We start from the raw sequence: 21924 nt of genomic DNA on the forward strand, positions 1-21924 counted from the left end.
CGTGTTGTGGCGGCCTCCACCGCAGTCACCTCGGGCCAGTGCGACAGCCACGGGAACGCCATAAAAGCCGCAGAAGCATGAAGTGCACCGTCAGTGTTTATGCTCGCACTTAAAACTCTTAACACCCTTAACTCTGTTTAATTTGCCTCAAATCAGTCGCCGTGGCAATAAAGTCCGATTTACACGTTGGATGTTAAGTGTCGTCAGTAAAAATCCACACTGGTGCCGGCCAGATGTTTTGGAGCTCGGGACTTTAGGATGGCGTTGGGTCCGTTTTAACATGCCTGTGTATAAATAGTTTCATTAGGTCACTGCTTAATTGGTGCGACCTTGTGTGTAAAAAAAATGAAGGAATAAATAGCCGCTGACAGATTTTTCACCGGCAGGGTGTTGACTTGTTACTGTATTTCCCTGTGAAATGGTCCTCCTAAATTTAGCATGTACTCAGCAGCAGATGTTTGTGCCCTTTTTGATGCTGTGGGTAATAATCCTTAATATTCTTGCTGTTTGAAACTAAATGAGGCTTTAATGCACTCTGATTCCATCTCCTAGCACTTGTTAATTGTTTTTTGAAAGTCCATAAATTATTTCTGCGGCTTCTTTTTTTTTTTTCCCTTTTTTTTTTTTTTTTTTGCCAAGTTTCTCGAAGATAAACAGAAACTTTCAAGGATGAAATGGAAGTGTTTTAATACTGTGACAGTCTTTTTTGATTAGAGCTTCCATTTGAAATGTCACTGTAAGAGAGGGGGGGGGGGGGGGGGGGGGGGGGGGGGGAGTGATACTCACAGAACTGCTTGTCTTAGCTGAGATAGCTTTTTCTTGCCAAAACCTTCAGACTTTTCTGACCTTGCCTGGCAGTAACAGTGTAAAACAAAAGTGTTTTTTAAAACTTTATTGTGTGAATCCGAGCATTCCTGCGTCCTCGCTTCTTTATGTCCTCCATCACAGTCGCCGTTGGCTTCGCTCGGTACATCGGGAGCCTCATTAAAGATGTTGTGTGACGCATTAGAAGTCCGGTCACTAATCCTCTCCTCTTGCTCTTTTTCTTTTTTTCTTTCCAGATGGTCACAAGAACAAAGAAAATATTTGTGGGTGGCCTGTCCGCCAATACAGTAGTGGAAGATGTGAAGCAGTATTTTGAACAGTTTGGAAAGGTAAGAACACTTTTGCTTTCTTGTTTACGGCCACGGCTACGTGTTCTGTCCAGTTGTTCGAGGCCTTATCATCTTTAGAATAACATGTAATTTGATTTGATAATTGGAAATTCGCTCACGCTTCAGTCCAACAGTCACTGTGCTGAAGCCGCTCTCAATCCACACGGTTTCACTGGGGTTTAGACCACATGGCCAACATCTCAAGCTTTATAGCTGTTTGAGCCTTAAAAGAAGCCAGCAGCTCCAGTTTGGCGCCTCTCCTGACAGCAAGACAAATAAATATCTATTGTGACAAGCAAACAGCTGAAGATATGGCAGGAGCTACACACACACACACACACACACACACACACACACACACACACACACACACACACACACACACGCGCATTGTGCTTACAGAGCAAACAACCAATGACAACCAGCTGCCCCCGCCCCCCCCCCCCCCCCCCCAAAAAAATAAAAATTTTAATATCTTTTTCTTCTCCCTTATACATAATTAGAAAACACTCAAATAAAATACATCTTACTATTTGAATCGAAGTTATAGTTCTGACACTGTTCCTTTATTTCAGTGTGGACTGAAACAGTGAGCTGGTTGTTTCAGTTTGCCGCTGCAGTTTCTCATGGCCAATACCCCCAGCTGATCAAGTCATATCTGCACACACCCCTTCATACAAGGACATGCATACAGCACACACGCACACCAGTCATCAAGCATATGTGCTCTCACGCACGCACGCACGCACACAAACAGGCTTTGATACAGTGGCAGCATTTCACAGATAATTTCCCCACACTGAGAGCAGATCCATTTCCCTCATGTCATATTCCACATCAGTCAAGGTCACCTTCAGCTGATACAGTCCCTGTAACATCAGCACTTGACCTTGAGCTTAAACAATTTTCCCAAGGATGGATTTTTCACGGGCACATAATGTACCATGTCCTGAAGGAGACAAAGAGTGGTTATAAATTAATAAAAAAAAAAAAAAATTCCCGTTTATGTTTTTCGTGCAAAGACAATTTGCAACTACCCCCCCCCCCCCCCCCCCCCCTCCCCCAAACCCCCTTTCTAAACCTCGCGTTATTTTCTGGACTGAGATCGAGCAAGGTGAAGGACTTTGTTTTCCCTCGTTCTCTGTCAGAGTGGCATCGTCGACCTGACCGTGGTCTGGTCCGCCGTTCCAAATTGAGACGCCTTATTTGCACAATAGAATGCAGCCAGCAAATATACAGCACGACTTTGCAATCAATGGATGTGAGAAAGGGCTCGAAATGATTTTCGACTTGATTGAATGACATAATTGACTTGATTATACAAAGTTTTTTCCTCCTTGAGGAATCCTCAACTGCTTAGGAGGAAACAAACAAATCAGACTGATTGAGCAAGATCTTGTGCATGTTTCTGTGTGTGCTTTTATAGCCTACTTGTGCATGCTTGGATGTGTTTGCAGTACTGCTCTTGCCATGCGTGAGTGTGTCAGCGATTAAGTGTATTTATGTGGGTGCATGATTAGGGGTACACGTGTGTGTGCGCGCGCCCGTGTGTGTGTGTGTGTGCGTGCGCGAACAGATTTAGGTGTCTTCGGCAAAAATACAATCAGAGGTGATATTGTGGGCTATTGCAAGACAAGATACAGAGCAAAAAAAAAAAAAAAAAAAAGAATGAACAGGTTTTGTGTGTGTCTTTTCTTTATTTCTTTCTGCCTTACTCATTCCAGGATTTATTAAATAACCTGCCTGTCAGTGCAACCTACCATTATCGCCACATACACACCACTCTGAAGACTTATCCACAGAAGGAAAAACCAATTAATTCAGTTTCCCCTTCATAGAATCTTGGTGGCAGTGTGTGTGTCTGTCAGTCAGTCATCAGTCTGTCTGTCTGTCCGTCTGTCTGTCAGCCTATGTGCATGTCAAGGGGGACATTAGCCCGTACGGTGGCAGGGCAGCTCGTCATTTATATTTCTGGGAAGTCTGTTTTGAAGCACTTATCAATCATCACACAACTACTGCTTGAGGCACCTGCAAATGTTCCTCCTCACTGGGAACAAGTCATTTCAGTGATATTATTTAGCAACTACTGTGCGTGTGTGTGTGTGTGTGTGTGTGTGTGTGTGTGTGTGTGTGTGTGTGTGTGTGTTTGCACTCGGTAGCACAGGCCAATTAGCAGGATGTGGTCTACTGAGATGGCGGTGTTTGGGAGGCAGTGGAGGGGAAACAGCTGGTGTGGCCACAATTGGGTCACAGGTTCTGTCTGTAACCTCCACACCTCCCCTCCCTCCCCTCCCTTCCACCTCAGTCCCTCCCTTCTGTCTCTATTCTGTCAGGGAGAGATGTGGCATTTGTTATGGGGAGGGGGTGACAGCTCTCATGCACATCAGTCTCACTGCCACTCTCCCAGCCGTCACCATTAGGAAAGAGCACATGCCCGAGCCTGGCACAACTTCAGAGGAGCCCGGCTCCACAGCCACAGCCACCTTTTTTTTTTACATTTTTTTTTTTTGTCACCTACAGTACACGGCTGAAGGTGTGCAGTGGGAGCGATTGTGACAGTCATTTGAACGGAACTGAAGTGTGGTTGTGTTTGACTGATTCTAATGCATCTCAGATGGATCCCATTACCTGCTTAATAGTAGCCACATCCTGCCTCCCATTTTTTTATTCTCAGGCAGCACGCTGCACTTTAGCCCGGCAAGCCAGATGAGACAATCTTATCAGCACCGCCTGCTCTCCCTTTATTTTCAAGGACTCTTAACTGGAGGCTGCAGCTATTTCTGTCTCGCAATAAAGTCAAATTAATCAGTGGACTGTTTGTGCTATTATGTGTTATTGTGCAGACTTATAAATTGTAAGAAAAGACAATGTTAGCCTTTAAGTAGAACATTTTCTCCTCTCTCTGTGTGTCAGCCTTGCCAGCTGAAGTTTTGTTGCCATTTTTAAGATAATGATGTTGTGTTTGCAATATGCACTGTCATTTTGAAGCATTTTTAATGCTCTTTGCCTTGGGTAGTGCAGTGCTGTTATGGCTTGCATGGTAAGCACAGCTGCCCTGTGTGGACACACGGTTTATCGGTATTTTCCTATTGTTCTTTGTGTTTTATGTCCTATACAATATCATATTGTAATATTAGCCATGGCCTGTGGAAGATTTAGATACAGGAAACAGGGCAACGTCAGTGGTTTCATTATAAAACATCACATGGAGCACAAACCAGTGTAAATGGTAAAACATGCAGGAAGACTCTTGCAGCGCTGCACATGCTTTATCACATGCAAAAGAGAAAAGTTAGTTTTTTTTTTTTTTTTACATTATAAGTTATTATTGCTGGTTGTTAAGATCCATACACAGGAAAAAAACAGATTTTCATGTGTTATTGAGATGTTTTTAACTTCAAAACACTAAATATTTATCTGTAGTCTGCAGCAGTCATATCTAAGTAACAGATATGACATGTGTTTTGCACTAAAAATTATTTTATTATTCAAATCTCTCTCTTATCACAATTGTAATTAATTCATTTATGGCATCTGTGATTTATCCAAATAAGAAATAGAATTGTTTACCCTCTACTTGTTGACTCAAAAAGCAAATGATCATGATTGGAAAAGACATCCCCCTGACCCACAGTCCTTGAACTTCACAGATTTAGAGGAATGTTATCACACATATGTGAAAGAAAATGTGTTATTATTGTCAGGTCATATCAGCCTCTCTTTACCTGTCAAAGTATAATTACTGTAACTGTAATTTCATCAATCTTTGATTGCCTTACCACTTCAGTTGTTAGATGCTATGTTAATATGTATTCTTCCCTTCCTGTGATGAGATAGAAATTAGTGCGATAATTGGAATTGATATAATCCTCAGCCCACCATGAGTGTGCGGCACCATCTGTCAATCCGCTGTAATCTCCAGCTTCACAGAGGTCTTGAATCCGAGCCTTAAAAGAAAGCAGCAGCACCGGGAGGAGTTTGGCTCCACGGCAGTAAAACAAATAAATATCTATTGTGACAAGCAAACAGACGAGGATATAGCAGCAGAATCACACAGCCCACCATTCCTCTTTAACAACATGTTAAAAAACAGAGAAAGGGGAAATAAATCAATCAAATCAAAACCCAGAAAATGTGTTCATCCTCACTGATGACAGTATGATGCTACAAAGAAATATAACTCACTATTGGAAGAAAAGTCATAGTTATGATGGTTTGCATAACAAGCGGAGGCACACCCAAATGTCAGCAGGCAGAGGTGACAGCAAGGAGAGGATTTTATATTATTGGGCATAACAACTGTATATACTTTGACTTGTTCAGAGCCAAAGCTCGCCCCGGGGGTCAAAAGTTCACAGGCGGATAAAGGGAGAGCAGATGTGCTTGTAGCGTCAGTGTCTTGACAAGCTATACTTCAATGCAAGTTTAAGCTCGCACACTCACAAAAATACTTTTAAGTATTGCAGTTTTTACATCAGATAGAAGTTGCGACTCGTGAAGTTGACAATGTGATTCTTGGAAAGTCTCACTTTGCTTCTGGATATTGTTCCCTGGTGTGTATTCTTCTTCTTCTTCTGTGTGCTAACAGAAGTACCGACCACTCCTTTATAAATGTGGATATGACGTTCCAGCAGAGCCCTGCCCGGGCTTGTAACGAGCCCTCCCTACAGTTAAAAGCACAATTAGCTGTGGTGGCTAATGCTTTCCTCATTGGTTTATTGTAATCGGCTTTGAGTGCGTCTCATAGTGCCTTTATTTGGCTGCTGTGCCGAGACAACTCCAGTTCACTGGCTCACTTTCCACCCTCCTGTCCGTCGGCGGGGCTTTGCAGTAGCCGGCCCGGAGCCGACTTTTAGTTTCATCAGAGCTCGTTGCTTCCATGTCAGTGGGCTGCCACAATCGTCCCTTTATGTCCAGGCAGTCCTGGTTCTCATGCTCCGCTGGTCCAGAGCCAAAGCCTGGAGGTGGCGCTCAATGGGAGGAGAAGAAGGAGGAGGAGGAGGTGGTGGTGGTGGAGGAGCTTAACCAGTTCATTGCCACTGGGCTCAGGAGAAATAAAGGTAGACACAGAGGTCATTACCAAGTAATAAAATGAGACAGTGGTCTAATAATATAAGGGCTGACAAAAGTCAGTAAAGGGATACAGCAGAAAGAGTGATGACATCTGTCACAGGACCCGCAAAGGAAGGGGGAGCTGATGGGGCGAAATCATGCATTGTTCCACATTGGTCGAGGAAAGGAGATGCTGACTTCTCTTATACTTTTGCTGAAGGGTAGCAGAAGAAAGAAGGGATTGAAATTAAAGAAGCATTGGGAAAAGATTCCTCGGCTAGTGCATGAAATTTGTTCTGGGGCTCTGGTAATCGAATACCATGGCTGACATTTTGCATGCCCTTAGATTTTGTAAATGGCAGAAAAATAACTTCAGTGTGACCGTCTAGTAAAGACCATTTGAATTAATTTTGCCTCCCTGCCTTGGGCGTTTAAAAACCCTAAAGGTATCAGGCGTTCTGAAATTTGAGAAAAATCCAACCCTGATGACAATTAAGACGAGCTGAATAGATTGTTGTGTGCTGTCCTCACAGAGTGCAGTCGAATCACTGTTGAGAGATTATAAATCATCAATAATCATCGATCTCATCCTTCCTGTCTCATCTGATTGATTACAGAATTGAATTTTACCTTGGGTGGCGTAGCTGTTAAGCTCTCACCACAGCCCATACACCGGGGCTTAAAATGGACTCGGTGAAGGTGCACATTAATTGCGCTTTGAACTTGCTCCCTTGTCCGACATGTTCATTGACTGAAATAGCAAAACATGAATGATTAATGCAGAAAAATACACATTTTATGAAGGGGGGGGAAAAAAGAAGCTAATCAAAAGGCCACAGTCCTTCATTCCACTTCCTCGGCTGGTGCAGGTGCACATTTGCATGCCATTTACATGGTAGCTCGCAGTGACCACTACCACTCCAGCGTCTGGGTGTCCATCATCTGCTGACATTCTGTGATTGTTTCCTCTCCGCTGCGACTCGCCCAATCAGTTGAGGATATAGTGTGGTTCCAGTGATTACAAGGAGTGATCAGAGCAGCAATGATGGAGCATGTGCCTTGCAGTGGCGATTTAGCCAGAGGCTTCAATCTCATTGCAGTCACTTGTAGTTAGTGACTGAGACCAGCAGCGAGAAGGGCAGTGCAATATAAATGAATTGGCTATGAATGTGGATATAGATGCGGTGCTGCAGGGACACACAGGGGGAAAGGGCCGGTTAGACAAACTATTTCATATCCCCCTTGACCTTTATTTGCCCACTGGCCCGGCAACATTTCCAATAGAGTAGCTTTTAAATGGCCGCTGAAGAATTGAGATCTATTTCAGATTTGAGGCCATTTTTATGTGTGTGTCTTTGCATGACACCACAAAATATGTGTGTGCCTGTGTGTTAATTGAAGCAGAAGTTCAACAATCTGCAATAGAAAATCGCACCATTAACAAGAGAATACATCGATTTCATAGACTGTCCTTGATCCGGGAGAAACGCCTCGATGTGGTCCTCTTCAACAGCCTGAGCAGGCTACGCAGTATCTGCGGCTCACAAAGAGAGCTGTGGATCAAGGGAGATTGACACCTTTCTGTAGGTCTGTAGTCTCATCTCCCAGCTGTCCCTCCTGAAATGGCTCCCCAGGGATAAGCTGGGATTGGCTTGATTGTGTTATCGGCGACTGATCGGGTCATTGAATGATGGAATTTTGAGCCCCTGTTCTGCTTAAAGAATGAAATGTTTAAAGAAGATTGACTGTGATTGGATCGGATCCAGCACCTGCTCAAAGGGGTCAATCAGGTGAAGGCAGGAGGCAGCAATCTCTGCTGCGCTATTGTGACACAAGTGTGTGTGTGTGTGTGGGAGTGATGATTTTTTTTGGGGTGGGGGGTGTTAATGTGTGTGTTGGGGTCGAGTGTTGACGTTGTTGGTGAAGAGATGACGGGGTGGGGTCGTAGAAGGAGGAGGGGGGTGTCATTCAGCGGGGAAGCAGTTTTAAAAATGTCATCAGAGGAAGTGTCATGAGTAATTTGCAGCAGTCTCACTATCAGGCTGGTGTGGAGGTGGACACCTCGGCTCTGCAAACGGCAGTCTAGTCCTCAGGGAGTCTTATGTGGGAGAGCACTTCAGAGATTCAAAGAAAAGTGGATTTCCTCAGCTGGATAAGAAATGAGTTTTGATGTAGCTGCATGTGTGTCCTATAGAACGGCATAGACAGATGTATGGATGGTTAGATAGATAGTGTGAACTGTGTTTTAGCATTAGTTAGCGCGACCTGCAGCATGCGCACCATCTGAGAGGCATTCAAGGACCGTTTTGAGCATTGGTAGTGTGCAGTTTAGAAAAGCTGACAGCTCAGGAGGCAGTGATTCGAGTTATTCTTGCAAAATGGAGGAAAAATAATGCCACTCGCAAAGAATTAGACCCAGGTTGTTGCTTGAACCTCTGGAAAAAAAAAAAAAGAATTAACCATGAATGAGTTAACTCAGAACAGATCAACAAAATACAATCCCAAAACCTTCTGGATATTTTAATTTGATTTTTATGGTGTTACATTTGTAAGAATCGAAAGAAATCCTCACAACACTTGCTGGATTTCTTTCAAATGCTGTGATTAGATTTGTCCCATTTTCATGCAATCTCCAACCCAGATGGAGGGGTGATAGGTTGGTATATGAGTAGATACATGGGGTGGGTGCTTAGTAAGATAGCCGGATAGATTCAGAGGTGGACAGGCGTGTTTGTGGTCCACCGTCCGAGTGACAGTACACAGTCACATCCAAATGAGAAACAAAACGAGGGTGTCAAATTTCACCGTTCGTCGGATCGGCTTTTAAAGACGATACAAAACTGCTTCTCAGCCTCTCACTTTCCCCATCTACGTTTAAAAGAAAAACAAAAAAACAATAAAAAAAAAAATAAAAAAAGCCTTCTTATCCTTATCTGACACTTTTTTGAACAGCCTGTGCCCCCACATGCCCCCTCCAGTGGAAACCAGTGAGCGTGAACCATGACTCAGCACCACCTGGAGAACAGGCAGAGGCAGAGGAAGGCTCCAGTGATGACAGTGCACAGGCGCCCGCCCAATATCTCAGCTTTTATACATCCTTGGACATCCCTTAAAGGCAATTTTTGCACATTCTTCTGGGTGGATTTATCACGAATGCCTGAACAGCAAGGGGACGATAATAGAGGTGCTTGAGTTTAAACTGCAACCCTGAGGCCTTGTGTATATTTCAGAGGTATACAGTATACCAGAATGAAAAAAATATGTTAATGTGCAGGTCGATGGGAGTTTTGTCACAACCCTGGACTTCTTCAGCGGCGCAACTTGGAAAGCAGTGAAAAATTAAGCGCTTCTGGTACACAACACAGTTAGAAATGCACAACGAATATATCAAATAAAGCAGAAATCTGAAAAAAAATTCCTTTTTGCAAACAGGCAGAGAGACAGCAGAAGATGGTAAGCATATTCAGTCATGACTGACATCCCACAGCGCCGGTGGTATACATTTATCTATTTTTTATTTTTTTTTCCTAAATAGCTCTCTGTGATTTCAGTTTAAGTGTTGACTTCGAGTGGCCCCTTTGCCTGCGCTTCTTCAGCCACCTACTGCAGTGTGACCAGGTCCACCGGCAGCTCCAGCTCATGCTATGAGTGCCTCCCACGCATCGCCTCCTCGAAATCACCGGGTAAATGTTCCTACATGGAAATGTACACAATGTGCCGGTGGTTTTGATGTGAAAGGCTAATGAAGTCTCTGAGGTTTCACTTATGTGGAACACTTAGTGTTCGTTCCCCGCGCGTCTCGGCTCTGTGTGTCCCCGCGTTCTGTGGCTCTGGTGAGAGTGGGAGATTATCTCGATCTGAGGCCTAAAGTCGCACACTATCTTAAATACAGTTATTAGAAATTGCTTGTTAGGTTTCATTTTGATACAAGTGTAAAATCCAACATCAGTCGTGACACACTCATTACATCCAGTAATATTTAGCTGGAGTAAGTAGGCCAAACAAAATGGGGTAATTGCAATGAAAAATGTAGTTTCAGCAGAAGAAGTGAATGCAGCGGCTCTACTTGACGTTCTATTCAAGTCTAGTATCTTATATATCATCATGCACTTCTTGACAACTTTGATCACTGAGGTTTGCTTTTTTTTTTTTCTTTCTTTTTTTCCCTCGCTGTTAATGTTTACGTTGTTAACAGACGACATCTCGCGTGCTGCATTGGCAACTGAGCGAGGATGTACTCAACAACAGCTATTCTTTAAACTTACAGCTCCATGTCAGCTCACTAATACTTTCACATTGATAACGTTAACATTTTTTTTTTTTTTTTTTTTTTTTTTTTACAGACAAATGAAAATTATAGCTTAATGGCACTACGTTAATTGCCAAGAGATCACAAAAGTCATTAGGGTTAATCTTCTGGGAAATATGAACGTCTTGGCCAATCCGTCTCAGTAAATAAGTGAAATGTTTAACAGATTTTGAGGCAATTCATTCATTGCCCCTCAAGTTACTTAACCCAGAACCAGCAACCTCGTTGCACTAGAGAGTGCTCCAATTTGTCCTCTGTCAGCTGTAAATGCGGTAGTTATTGAAATCCTTCAGCGGAAAGGGTCAGGACCTGCGACGGCCTGACCCCCCCGGGCTTCCTCGCCGAAGCATGTCTACATGTAAATGGAGTTTTCTATAATTTGTAGCGCATGTGTCGTATTGTTATAACAGCTCATTTGTGGCCTTGTTTGGATGGAGGTCAGTGCATAAGAGTACACACTAAGTGAGTGTTGATTAATTTATAGTTTATTCATAGTGGCACCACACATATTATAGAAAGTCTCAGGCTATTACTGCTGCGTGTCACCGAAAATATTAGTAACTGAATCAACGTCGCATTTGGATTGGACAGTACTCGACTAGTAGTGATATATAGAGTATAGTGATATCCAATGCAGTAAGGTGTTATTATTCTTTAGACTTAATGAAATGAATAGCGTGGTTATAATGACTGAACGAATCGTCTATATTTGCACGAAACTAATTAGGACTGAAAATTACTACGACTTCAAGTCATTTTTAATGATACCTTCTGGTGCAAAATGCAGTAAAATGTCCCAAAAACCTCTTGTGTAGCTGTTGCCTTGTATATGTTTTAACAGACTCACCTTGACAACGTAGCAACGCTACCGAGCTTTCATGGCTCAAGAAAGATGTTTAAAGAAAACCGTCATTGGGCCAGATTGGAGCCCCTTGTGGGCCGGTTTTGGCCAACAGGCCTTATGTTTGACATTTTGTATACTTAATGAAGGGTTTTCACTGGAAAAAATTCACAGCATTTGTTTTCCTTTTTTTTTTTTTTTTTTTTTTAAACCACCAGCAGAGCCTGTGAAGCCACATTATAACATCCTGAACCAAAACCAAATCATCCTGGCACAGTTCTGTGATCCAAATGCCAAATGTGGCTCGGATATGAATACAGAGTTTGGTGTCTGCATGAAGCACATTTGAAATGACTTTTCAAACCAAGCAAAATATTTCTCATTCTGATTTTTATTGTTTGTATCGGAGCATTATGAAATATTGCGCGAGCACCAAAGCCAAAATCAAGGGTGAAATATTGAGTAGGCTACTGTTGGTCTCCCCCAGCCATTAACTGGTTGCTTTTTATTCCTCAAGACTTTTTTTTTTCTTCTCATGATTGAAGGGAGCATCTGTCCCCCCTCTGATATTAACAAAACTTCCCTCTTACTTAACGCAGGTGTGGCAGGCAGCGACTAAGGAGCTGCCCGGTGCGGGAAATAAAATGAACAGTGATTGGACTAAGATTTGACAACCGCTTGTCAACTACATTTTGGGTGAAAATAAAATCTCCTTGAAAGAGGAATCATTCAGCATTTGGGAAACGCGCTCATTTGCTTTCTGGTGGAGAGTAAGATAAGAAGATTGATGTCGATCCATTCAATATAAGGCTACAGCCAACAGCTTAGATTAGATTAGCACAAAGACTATAAACAGAGGGAGACAGCTCGGCTGGCTCTGCTCAGTCGTGTCACAATTCACCTGGCGTCAATCTTTGTCTGGATGTGGACACTTCTTTTTTCCAAATTTTAACTCTTTCTATAAATGCTGGTATAGAGATTCCGCTAATGATTAGGAAGTAGCCAGCAAAGAAAATACCAATGGAGTAAGAATAATAATACCCCCCCCCCCCCCCCCCCCAATCTTGTATCCCTGACAAGAGCTATGTAGATGAAAATAAGAAATCCACCAAATAGTGGATTTTTATATTTCTGTCACACCGCATATCAGCCCATCAGTTTTAATCAGTGGTAGATGGCGGGGCTGTTAAGCCATTTTTGTGTAAATAACCCTGCATGTGTTTCTGTGAGAGACACTGGAAGACGGGGGAAGAGAAAGGCGACGGCGGGCGATGAAGATAAGGTAGATCATGTCATAAACGCTGGAATTTAAACCAGTTAAATCCGTCCTCCTTGTCTTGCTTTTCCCGTTTAATCAACATGCAGAGTTCCACACGCATCGTACGGAAAACCGCAAGCCGCTGGAATATGAAAACACGCGGAAGATTTAAAGATAAGTGCAAAGGTAAATTTAATATAATGTCAGCAGCACTTGTCAGGGATTCTCTGAGGCAGATTGAGGTGATCAGTAATTACTTGAGACATTTCTCTGGTTGTTAAAAAGCACTTACTTAGGGTTGCAGGTGAAGGTTAGAGTTGCAGTGATAGTGATGCATCTTGCGGTTGTGTTTTATGCTTAGGCTAATTTAGAAAGCACAAATGCTGCACGAGTGTTGGTACCTACGTATCTCCAGTTTGTTTCCGTCCATTTCCCCCGGCTCCGCTGACCTCTTTGTTTGATTTACTGCGATTTTCGTGCAGTTTTGTGTTTTTGCGTCTGTGTGTTTTCTAAACAGCGCGCTTACCCCTTTTAAAAAGTAAAAAAAAAATAAAAATGAATAATGCAGCGAGCGAGCGGACGTGCGTGCGTGCGATGCTAGAGAGTGACAGATCCCTATCTTAGTTGCCATGCTATGAATAATCTTTAGCTTATTTTCTGAAGTGGTATCTCAGGGTTCTGGTCGAATTGTCTGAAAGCTAAATAAGTCTGCTTGATTGAACTAATGGCACAGAGCCCAGATCTGGCACCAAGTCTTGTCTTTCATCTTAATCTTTTGGTCACGGACACATTGACCAGGCTCGTACACACACACACACACACATGCACACACACACACACACACACACACATACACACACGCAGGCACGTACGCACGCACACACACACACACACACACCAAAGCGCCCTTCCAAGTCACTTCCTGATCAGGAAACTTTGAACCCAACATGTGGCCCATAAGTCCTATCCACAGGTAATTAGGTTTGATGGTTAGTTGAGCAGAAGCATAGATTTTATCCTTCTCTCCGTCTCGCCTCCTGGAGGGTTGCCTCTACTTGTTTTTGATAAGCCCACCGCCAGCCCAGCATCAGTCTCTTCCAGCTGAACACACATTGTAAAAGCCACCAAGGAGCAGTCATCCCCTTTTAAAGATGACTTACCCCTGAAAATGAAATTATGAAGACAGGAAAAGGTCTGTGGTGCACAACACTGAGTATACATGCAACAGTGAAAAGATAAACGATTAAAAAGCTTGTAAACAGTGTGTGTGTAGACAAATGGGCTTTTAACTATTCTAATATGAAATGGTGCAACCACAAAAAATGATAAATGGACAATAATAATATAAAGACAAAGATTTAAATTCAATGTTGCTACTTTAATAGTATTGTTTTTAAATATGAATTTTGTTTTATGTATTTGCAATTATTAAGCAAGCATTCTTACAAAAATTGATTCAATCCTGAAGATCTTTTTCAATTTGGTGTTTTCAGTCTTTGTTGTTTGTGGCAGTTTCAAGACTTTCTTTTTATCATTGGAACATTCTGACATTAGTATAATTGAACACCAATAAATGCCACTTATCGAGAAAAAAACTCTTTCGGAAAGTGATTAACTAATGAGATAGCATTTTCCAACTCACGGTTAGAAAGAAAATATATGACTTTCTGACTGAAGGTCTTGAAAATAGCTTCATTATCCACTTATTCCCATTTTCTACATTACGTGGTGCGAGTCTCATGCCAGAAGTTTGGTACAGGAAATTGAAGTGTTTTGCAGTTGCCATTAACTTATGGGGGTTGATTGTAAAATAACAATTAAAAAATGTGTTAATAAGCATAGATATATATAGTATATATATTATTTCAGGTGAAAATGCTTTTGATATGTTACAGTTGTCTGTTTACTCAAAGCCACTGAAAATGCAACTTTTTTAAAGCAGCTCCCAAGGTGGACCTTTTCAGAAATGCTGCGACTCTGTCTCCATGGAAACGTGGGAAAATAGCAATCCAACCACTGCTATTACATTCCCATTGCAACCAACAGCGCCAGCTTGTGGCCTGGAAGGCTCACTACAATGTTTTCAGAGTTTTCTGCCATCCCCTGTGTAAACGAATAGCATTTTTCCACACAATGCCGGGGCCTTAGTCACCTGCCCGATGACGTGTTAAAAAGTAGGAGGGAGCAGTCAGGTCTGTGTATTAATCACCTGGTTTCTGAATGTATGAACGGTAAATAAAATGTAGCTTTCAACTTGTGGGATTTGAGGCGCCATCAACAAACAGAACGTTGCAACACATGGGTTAGTGCATTTGTTTACGTTCCTCGATGACAGCAAACCACTTCAACTCCTAAAAAGTAATAACATTTTGCTCCATATACTCTGGAAAAACCTCGACTTGCTCCTTCCTGCGGTGCCTGCAGTGAAGCCAACTGCATTATAAGTGTTTCTGATAAGACATGAATAGGTTATTGTTACTTCCACTGACACTCCGACCAACTTGTGTGAAAAATTGTCCCCAGCAGAAACTGTATTTCATTGAATACATTGAATTGATTTGACTGTGTTAGTGTCACTTTGCATTTTGTGTGAGTTTTGCTCCGTTTCCTTCAAACGGCAGCACAGAGAAGGATCAGTCATGTTCCTTTAAAAGAAAAAAAAAAAAAACCAAGAAAACCCTCTATGCTTAGAGACTGATCTTTAAACCTCAGCATTCAAACTGTGTCATCATATGAGTGAGTGGGTGATAATTGTTGTTAGTGTGTTCGGGGGGGGAGCCCGAAACACATTTGAAACAGCTTTGAATTTGATTTGATTAGAATTTCATGTGAATGTGATACGAGGTGAACACAAAATGGACAGGCGGCATCATGCTCAAGTGACGACTTGATTGCATTAAATCATCACCCAGCAAGTCTCCCAGCTGCCAACTCACTGTGCTCAATATGAGGATATTTGTGTGTTTAAAGGAAAAAAAGAAGAAGAAGGAGAAAGAACGCTTTCATTGAGATGAGCTGCTCATTTTCTCCGCTATTCTCGCTCTTTTTAAATAATATTCCCCCGGCATTGGTGTTTGGTGACCATAGAGTGGAATATGAATATGTTCTGTCGTCGTACAAGGAGATGAAAACGTATACATCAGACTTCCTGTGTCTGGAGGCGTCAAATTGTTTGCTTTGTTTTATGACGTTCTGAGCGGAAAAATGGAAGTTGTCATCCTTCGAGTTGGCACAGGAATTGGAGTATTTTTGTGTGTTCACGCTTTGGAATCAAGTATGTTGTTTCGAGACAAACCAGACCCGGAGAGTAATCGTCATTTTACCATCTGCTTGTGCCGTGCCTACTTTGGCTCAAACCTTGTTTAACGCCGAGCTGATATGTGAATGGAAGTGACACACTGAAACCATTGTGCATCTTAATAGGCACATGGAAGTGTGTCGGCTTTAGCTGAAAAGCGCGAAACAAAGCCAAACAAACTCATTCAAAGAAACATGCAGTGCCTTCGCTCACTTATTTCTGGGAATTAAAGTTAGCCACCTGCTACACAAAGTGACTGCTCTGCTGCTGAGGTTACAGCCACCGAAAAATGCTTTTATCCAGTTTGTTTACCGCCATACTTTCCCCCATTTAAAGACTGTGGCTATGCGGCTTTTTGTCAATGTGAATAAGCGGGTCCGAGTGTATAGTCCAGATGTGGCACCGTGCCCTGCTTGTTAGCGTCCTGCCAACCAAGGTACAGCTGTGTACTTGTCTCAGTTTGGATGATTCAAAGAAGTCTTTTCGTAGGAATAGAATTTATCTCTGTGGATGCAAAAACTTGGATTTTATTCCCATAATATGCTTCTATAGTCCCAACACCGTTTGCTAAAAGAGACAATATGTGCACCTCGGTCTTACACCTAATGACGAAGGACCTCAAGTCTCTCCTTTAGTAGATTTAACATATTTTAAGCCCCACTCTTGCCTGGATGACTCGCCAGCAAGTGGACAGAAAAGACGGAGAGGTTTTTTAAGATTCCACCGCGCAAAATAAGTCAACTACTTCAGGCTCGATTATGCAGAACATGCCATACTTATTTATAGTGCTTCTAAAAATGACTGCCAGCCCTAATTTTGAAGCACAGGAGTCAAAATACCCCCTCAAATAAATGTAAATCGACCAGTTCTGTATAATCACAATGTTCATTAAAATTCCCTGTATTATTGGGAAACCAGCATCAACAAAAGTAGTTTCAAATATTTCCCTAAAAACACAAAAAGCACCCTTATCATAAACTCAGTCGCTCATTTTGATGATGATCTGTTTAGTTACTGAAAGGCCAAAGGAAGTCAGATGCAACCATTTTTTCACTTCACGTGGCCTAAATCAACCAATGATGAAATGTGGATGACTGTTTAGAACTTCGTTTTTACGAAGGTGAAGACAACCAAGCTGTCGAAAAGCATCAATGTTGTAATGGAAACAACTTTCCCAATGACAAAAAGACCCGTAGTGCTTGTTTAGGAGTCTGTAAGAAGCAATCAACGAGATTCACACTCTTCTCGAACCTCTCAGATGCCTCCTGGAATTTAGCAAAGAAGAAAGTCAATGACTTAAGTCTGCAAGTGTTAAAAGCAGCATGTTGGGTATCTAAAGAGCTTCAGGCTGAGCTGGAGCAATATGGACTTAGTTTTTAGATGATTCACGGCACACTGCATGAGAAGAGGAGGAGAAAAGTGGGAAAGCAAAAAAAAAAAAAAAACCTTCGGAGATTATCTATTTAATATTTTTTGACTAGGGGAAGCTAATGCGCAGTTCTTTTCGATCAAAGTGCATCCATTTGTTAAAACCTAATTGAATGCCGCCCATAAACAATGTACATCCTACCGTCAGTAAGACATGGTGGTGGAACCATCATGGCGTGGGGCTGCTTTGCTGAATCCGGTACTGGAAGAATCAAATCAGTCAAAGAAATGATGAAGATTACAAAGACATTTCAAAAGGAAAGTGGGCTCTTGACAAGCCAAAGCTCACCTCCCGCAGCAAGAATTAAAGGTTGGAAAAGAAAAGACGGACTGTGTTAAAGTGGCCATTAACGGCTGCTGGCCTCAATCCAACCTGACGAGACTGAAGAGAGCCAAAATGTGACTCTGTAAATACAACTCCTGCAACCTTAAGAGTTTGAAAGCGCCACAGAAAAATAGTCAGAAACTGGCGGAAGAAAGATGCACGAAGCTGCTACATGAATACAGGAGTCATCTAAAACCCATTTTTGGATAATAAGAATCTGGGATCATTTTTAGCAGGGTACATTAACACACATGAACTTGTGATCATGTTATTTATCACATTCTGATCATACGAATCAGATTCACTTGCACACAAAGTTTTGCGTTTACACTGCAACATTTTGAAAAACAATGTCTGTTTACGCAGTAGTGGCGTTTCCACGGAGGTGGAGGCGGAGTCAGAGCGTTTTCAAGATCCACCTTGGGAGCGGGTCAACAGCAATTGGCCCCTGTTGTGCAGCCTTTCTTTTTTGGAGAAGGAGACGCAATAAGCAAAATGTCCGACAAGATTTGTCTCAGAATTTTCTACCACACTTCACCAATTTAAATTCAATTTCACCATCTTTATTATTTCCTAAACATTCCCTGAATGTTTTATGGAGCACATTTTCAATTTCAGTATCAGTTTATGGCTTCATGTGCCTTTTTTTTTATATATATATATATATATATATCTGTGGATGTCCTCATTGTATATCTTCACAACACTTACCCTTTCATTCCTTTGTCGTCTCCCTTTCCCTTGAGTGCTGATGAACACATGATGGCAGTTCATGTGGTTAGACAGTGAACGGTACACAGTATGAGACCCATCCCATGGTGCAACAGATTTAAGCGAGCAAAGTGTCGCATACATCAGTGTTATGTCTGGATATGAGTTTAATGTGGGCAGGAAATAGATGTGTTTTATTGCAAATTTTCCACCAATGGTGTTCCTCTTTTAATTAGGAATCGTTTAACTAAATTGCCACATTGCCATCTGCTTTGAGGATAAAACACAAGCAAGAAAAAAAAAAAAAAAGATGCAATCTTCCATTTACATAGAGGAGATAAAGTTGTCAGAATGAATGGAGTTTTCGCCTTGTAACAGACGTCACTGATGCAGATCAAATTTCCAGCGAGTTGACACTCATTTGGTTAGCCGAGTCAGACACAAGCTCCTCCACAAAGCTATTTGATTTAGATCTGATCTCCAACAAACTAACCCTTCACACTAACTTTTGATATTTATAACTGCTTTGGCAGTGTGTGGGAGAAAAAAAAAAAAGGTGCAATTTGTGTACTTGGAATACGGCGATAGTGTCGGCATTCATTACTACCTGCAGCCTCACTGACACGCTCCTTTACTTCCCCACTCCGCCTGGCTGGCTGCCCAGGCATTGGCAGCTTGCACATGTGGCCAAACTGTAAATCAGATTCAGACTTTCCATTCAAGTGTCCCACTCAGGGGACTGGACTGGCCTTTATTCTGACCTTGTGGACCTTTTTATAGGCTTAGAAAAGAGCAGCAGGAAGGAGATAGCTTCATAGTTCACAGAGAAATGAAGAGCTGAGTGTCTCTTACCTTTGATTAAAATCTGACCTTGTGGCATTTTTGGAGATTTTGTGTATTTGAGGCGGGTGCAGCTTTTTTTTTCTTTTTTCTTTTTTTAATGTAACATTTCGCCATGCACTGTAAATCACCCGCAGTTTAAATATCCTCATGGATATGCGTAGCGGTATGCTTAATAAATTGTGAAATTCTCTCCTGGGTGATTAGGGCTTGTTGTCAGTGATGCTCTCCTCAGCGCCCCCCTCATGACGGGGTGGGTGCACGCTTTTGGTCTTTGTCTCCCCACAGCTGATGCTCTGAAGAGAGTTTGACAGGGCTCAAGCTGTTCAGTCTCCCATCCCCCTCCTCTTTTTCCTCCCCCCCCTCCCTTTATCTCTTCCCTCCATCACACCTGATTGCATTTGACAAATGCCCCTATTGGCTCCATATCATCAGGTGCAGTGGAGGCAGCGTAAGACTATATTACTCTGCCCGTGCACCACATCTGTTCTCCATTTTACATGGCTGACACACTTGCTTCAGCAAGGTTCGAACGGGGCCATGGCTCTGTAACTGGAACCGAATTCCAGGTCCCTCTGGAAAACAGAGATCTCAGTGAGAGGCCTAAAGCATCTCGTCCACCATCACTGCCAAGCTCTCACACGTGCACAAAGGCCAAATGTTATCTAGTGCTGAGAAACGAGGCCCCGTGCAGCAGAGAGAATGCATTCAGCGGCGTATAAACAAGGTTTGGGAAATGAATACATTTCAGATATCTGTGTAATGTGACAAAATATTTACAGCCTTCTGTTAAAAAATTTGAGAAATAAAGCTGCAATTTTGATGTTCCCTGCTGTATGTGTCAAATGCCCCCGGATTAGTGCACTGAGGCATGTCCAAAGTGAAGCTATCACAGCAGCAAACCTTCCAAGTTTGCATGATTAAAATACGAAAAAATTATTTTTTAAATAGACATATTTCAAGGTTGTAATCAAACAAACCTATGAAAACCGAATTAACATATTCTTGTGTGTTTGTCTGAAATTGTAGTTTTAAACCGTTTTTGTTGCGTCCCTCTCATTGTTAATCTCCAGCCGCCTAAAACATGCACATCATTCCCTTCCAGCCTGAACTCCATCTAAATAATGCAGTTGATGCAGCCAGTGTGTTTTTTAGTAGAAGTTAGCTAATCACCCACCTGATGGCTTTATTACTGCATCAGGCAGCTTGACCCGTGACACGTTTCCTCACTTGCTGATTATTAAATGCAGACTTTGAAAGTGACTTTGGGGAGATTTAGATGGGGAAAACAAAAGAGCACCGGAGTGCCTCCTACTAGGGAGGGATGCTGATCGACTGTCATGGCCGGCATCTCATCAGCAGGAATGCAACTGAGGTTGGCACAGTGATCACCATGTGGTGGCAAGGTTAGGTCACGTCAGCTGCTTCTGACTCTCATACAAAGAGGATGCCGAGTTTGAACGGCGGTGCTGCAGAAATCTTCTTCATTTCAATTTCTCCTGGTCGATATCTTCAGAATTACTTTCAATTTAGGAGAAACAATTTGAGATAAAAAGAAAAAGACGTGATGGGAAAAAAAAAAAAAAAAGAAAGAAATATTGAATTAAAAGCCACATAAGCAAAGGGAGGACCGAAGTGTATGCCAGGAAGACAGATAGATCTATGAGGGTTCTTCATGTGTGTCATGTGCTCGCATGAGTCGACCAGACACTGCTCTGCAGGGTGGTAATTGGAGGGCTTCCTGGGAGAGGTGGCCACAGCTCTGCTTTGCCTCTGGGCCGCCTTCAACACTCTGAGCTTGCTATAATTGGCACAGCACGCTGCTTAGCTCATACTCAGGGATTAAAGTTCTGCGTCGCCACGACGGATTTTCGTCAATTGGATTCCATTGAAAGGCCGTGCGGTACATGACCCGGGCGTACATGTTGATGTAGGGCCACGGGTCTAATTGTGTCTACTCAAAATTATGACCGAAAATCTTAGTTGATGACTTGTTTTTTCCCGGGAGAAAACTAATAAAAGTCATGGAATTTGACCTTTCTTCTATGAATGACCACAAATAAGGGGCAATGGAGTGCTGTAGTGGTTAACACTCATACCTTATAGTGGGAACGCCTTCCGGTTTGAGTCCAGGTTGGGCTCGGGGGTCCTGATGTCCTCCCACAGTCTAAAGAGACTTGTGCTTGAGACTAATTGGTGATTCCGAGTTGCCCGTGGCTGTCCGTCTCTCTGAGTTTACCTCTGTGTGTTGGACTGCTGGCCGGTTCAGGGTGTATCCTGCCTTCCCCCATACTCTGTTGGGATCCGCTCCTCCACCCCTCAACTGGATAAAACGGAAACAACAGAAGATGAATGGAAGAACAAATGGTCTGATCTTTCTTTCAATAAACCTGCGGTATCCCGAGAAATCCCACAATAAAGTACTGGGTTAACATTTGTTCTTTTCTCTTTACAGTTAGACAGGTAGTATTTATGTCTTTCAGCAATATTTACTAATGTTACTGCCTCCTCATAGAGACATATTCATGTAAAAACTAGCTACAGGTGTTTTGCCACTTCAGGCAGTCCTTGAGTTTGCCGAAAGTAAAAACCCGGGCCAAAAAAACCTAACATTTTAGTGAATATGTGAGTGAATCATCTGCAGTATATTGCTGCTTTTCGGTGGAGAGAACAGGAAGCTGTTCTAATGCTAATGCTAGGTGAGCATG

The 21924-nt window shown here is 42.4% G+C and overlaps 1 protein-coding gene across 10 annotated transcripts in view; it reads left to right on the plus strand.

Moving 5' to 3' along the window:
• The window catches only part of LOC308121614 (RNA-binding protein Musashi homolog 2), a 266100-nt gene that overhangs the window by 85170 nt on the left and 159006 nt on the right, over positions 1-21924 (plus strand). For all 10 annotated transcript variants that reach the window (XM_080482944.1, XM_080482946.1, XM_080482949.1 and 7 more), the window contains exon 6: positions 1062-1154. In XM_080482944.1, the coding sequence (XP_080339070.1) occupies positions 1062-1154 (93 nt within the window). The remainder of the gene's footprint in view (positions 1-1061; positions 1155-21924) is intronic.

Source organism: Lipophrys pholis (assembly GCF_963383615.2).
Source record: "Lipophrys pholis genome assembly, chromosome: 16".
NCBI classification, from domain to species: domain Eukaryota; kingdom Metazoa; phylum Chordata; class Actinopteri; order Blenniiformes; family Blenniidae; genus Lipophrys; species Lipophrys pholis.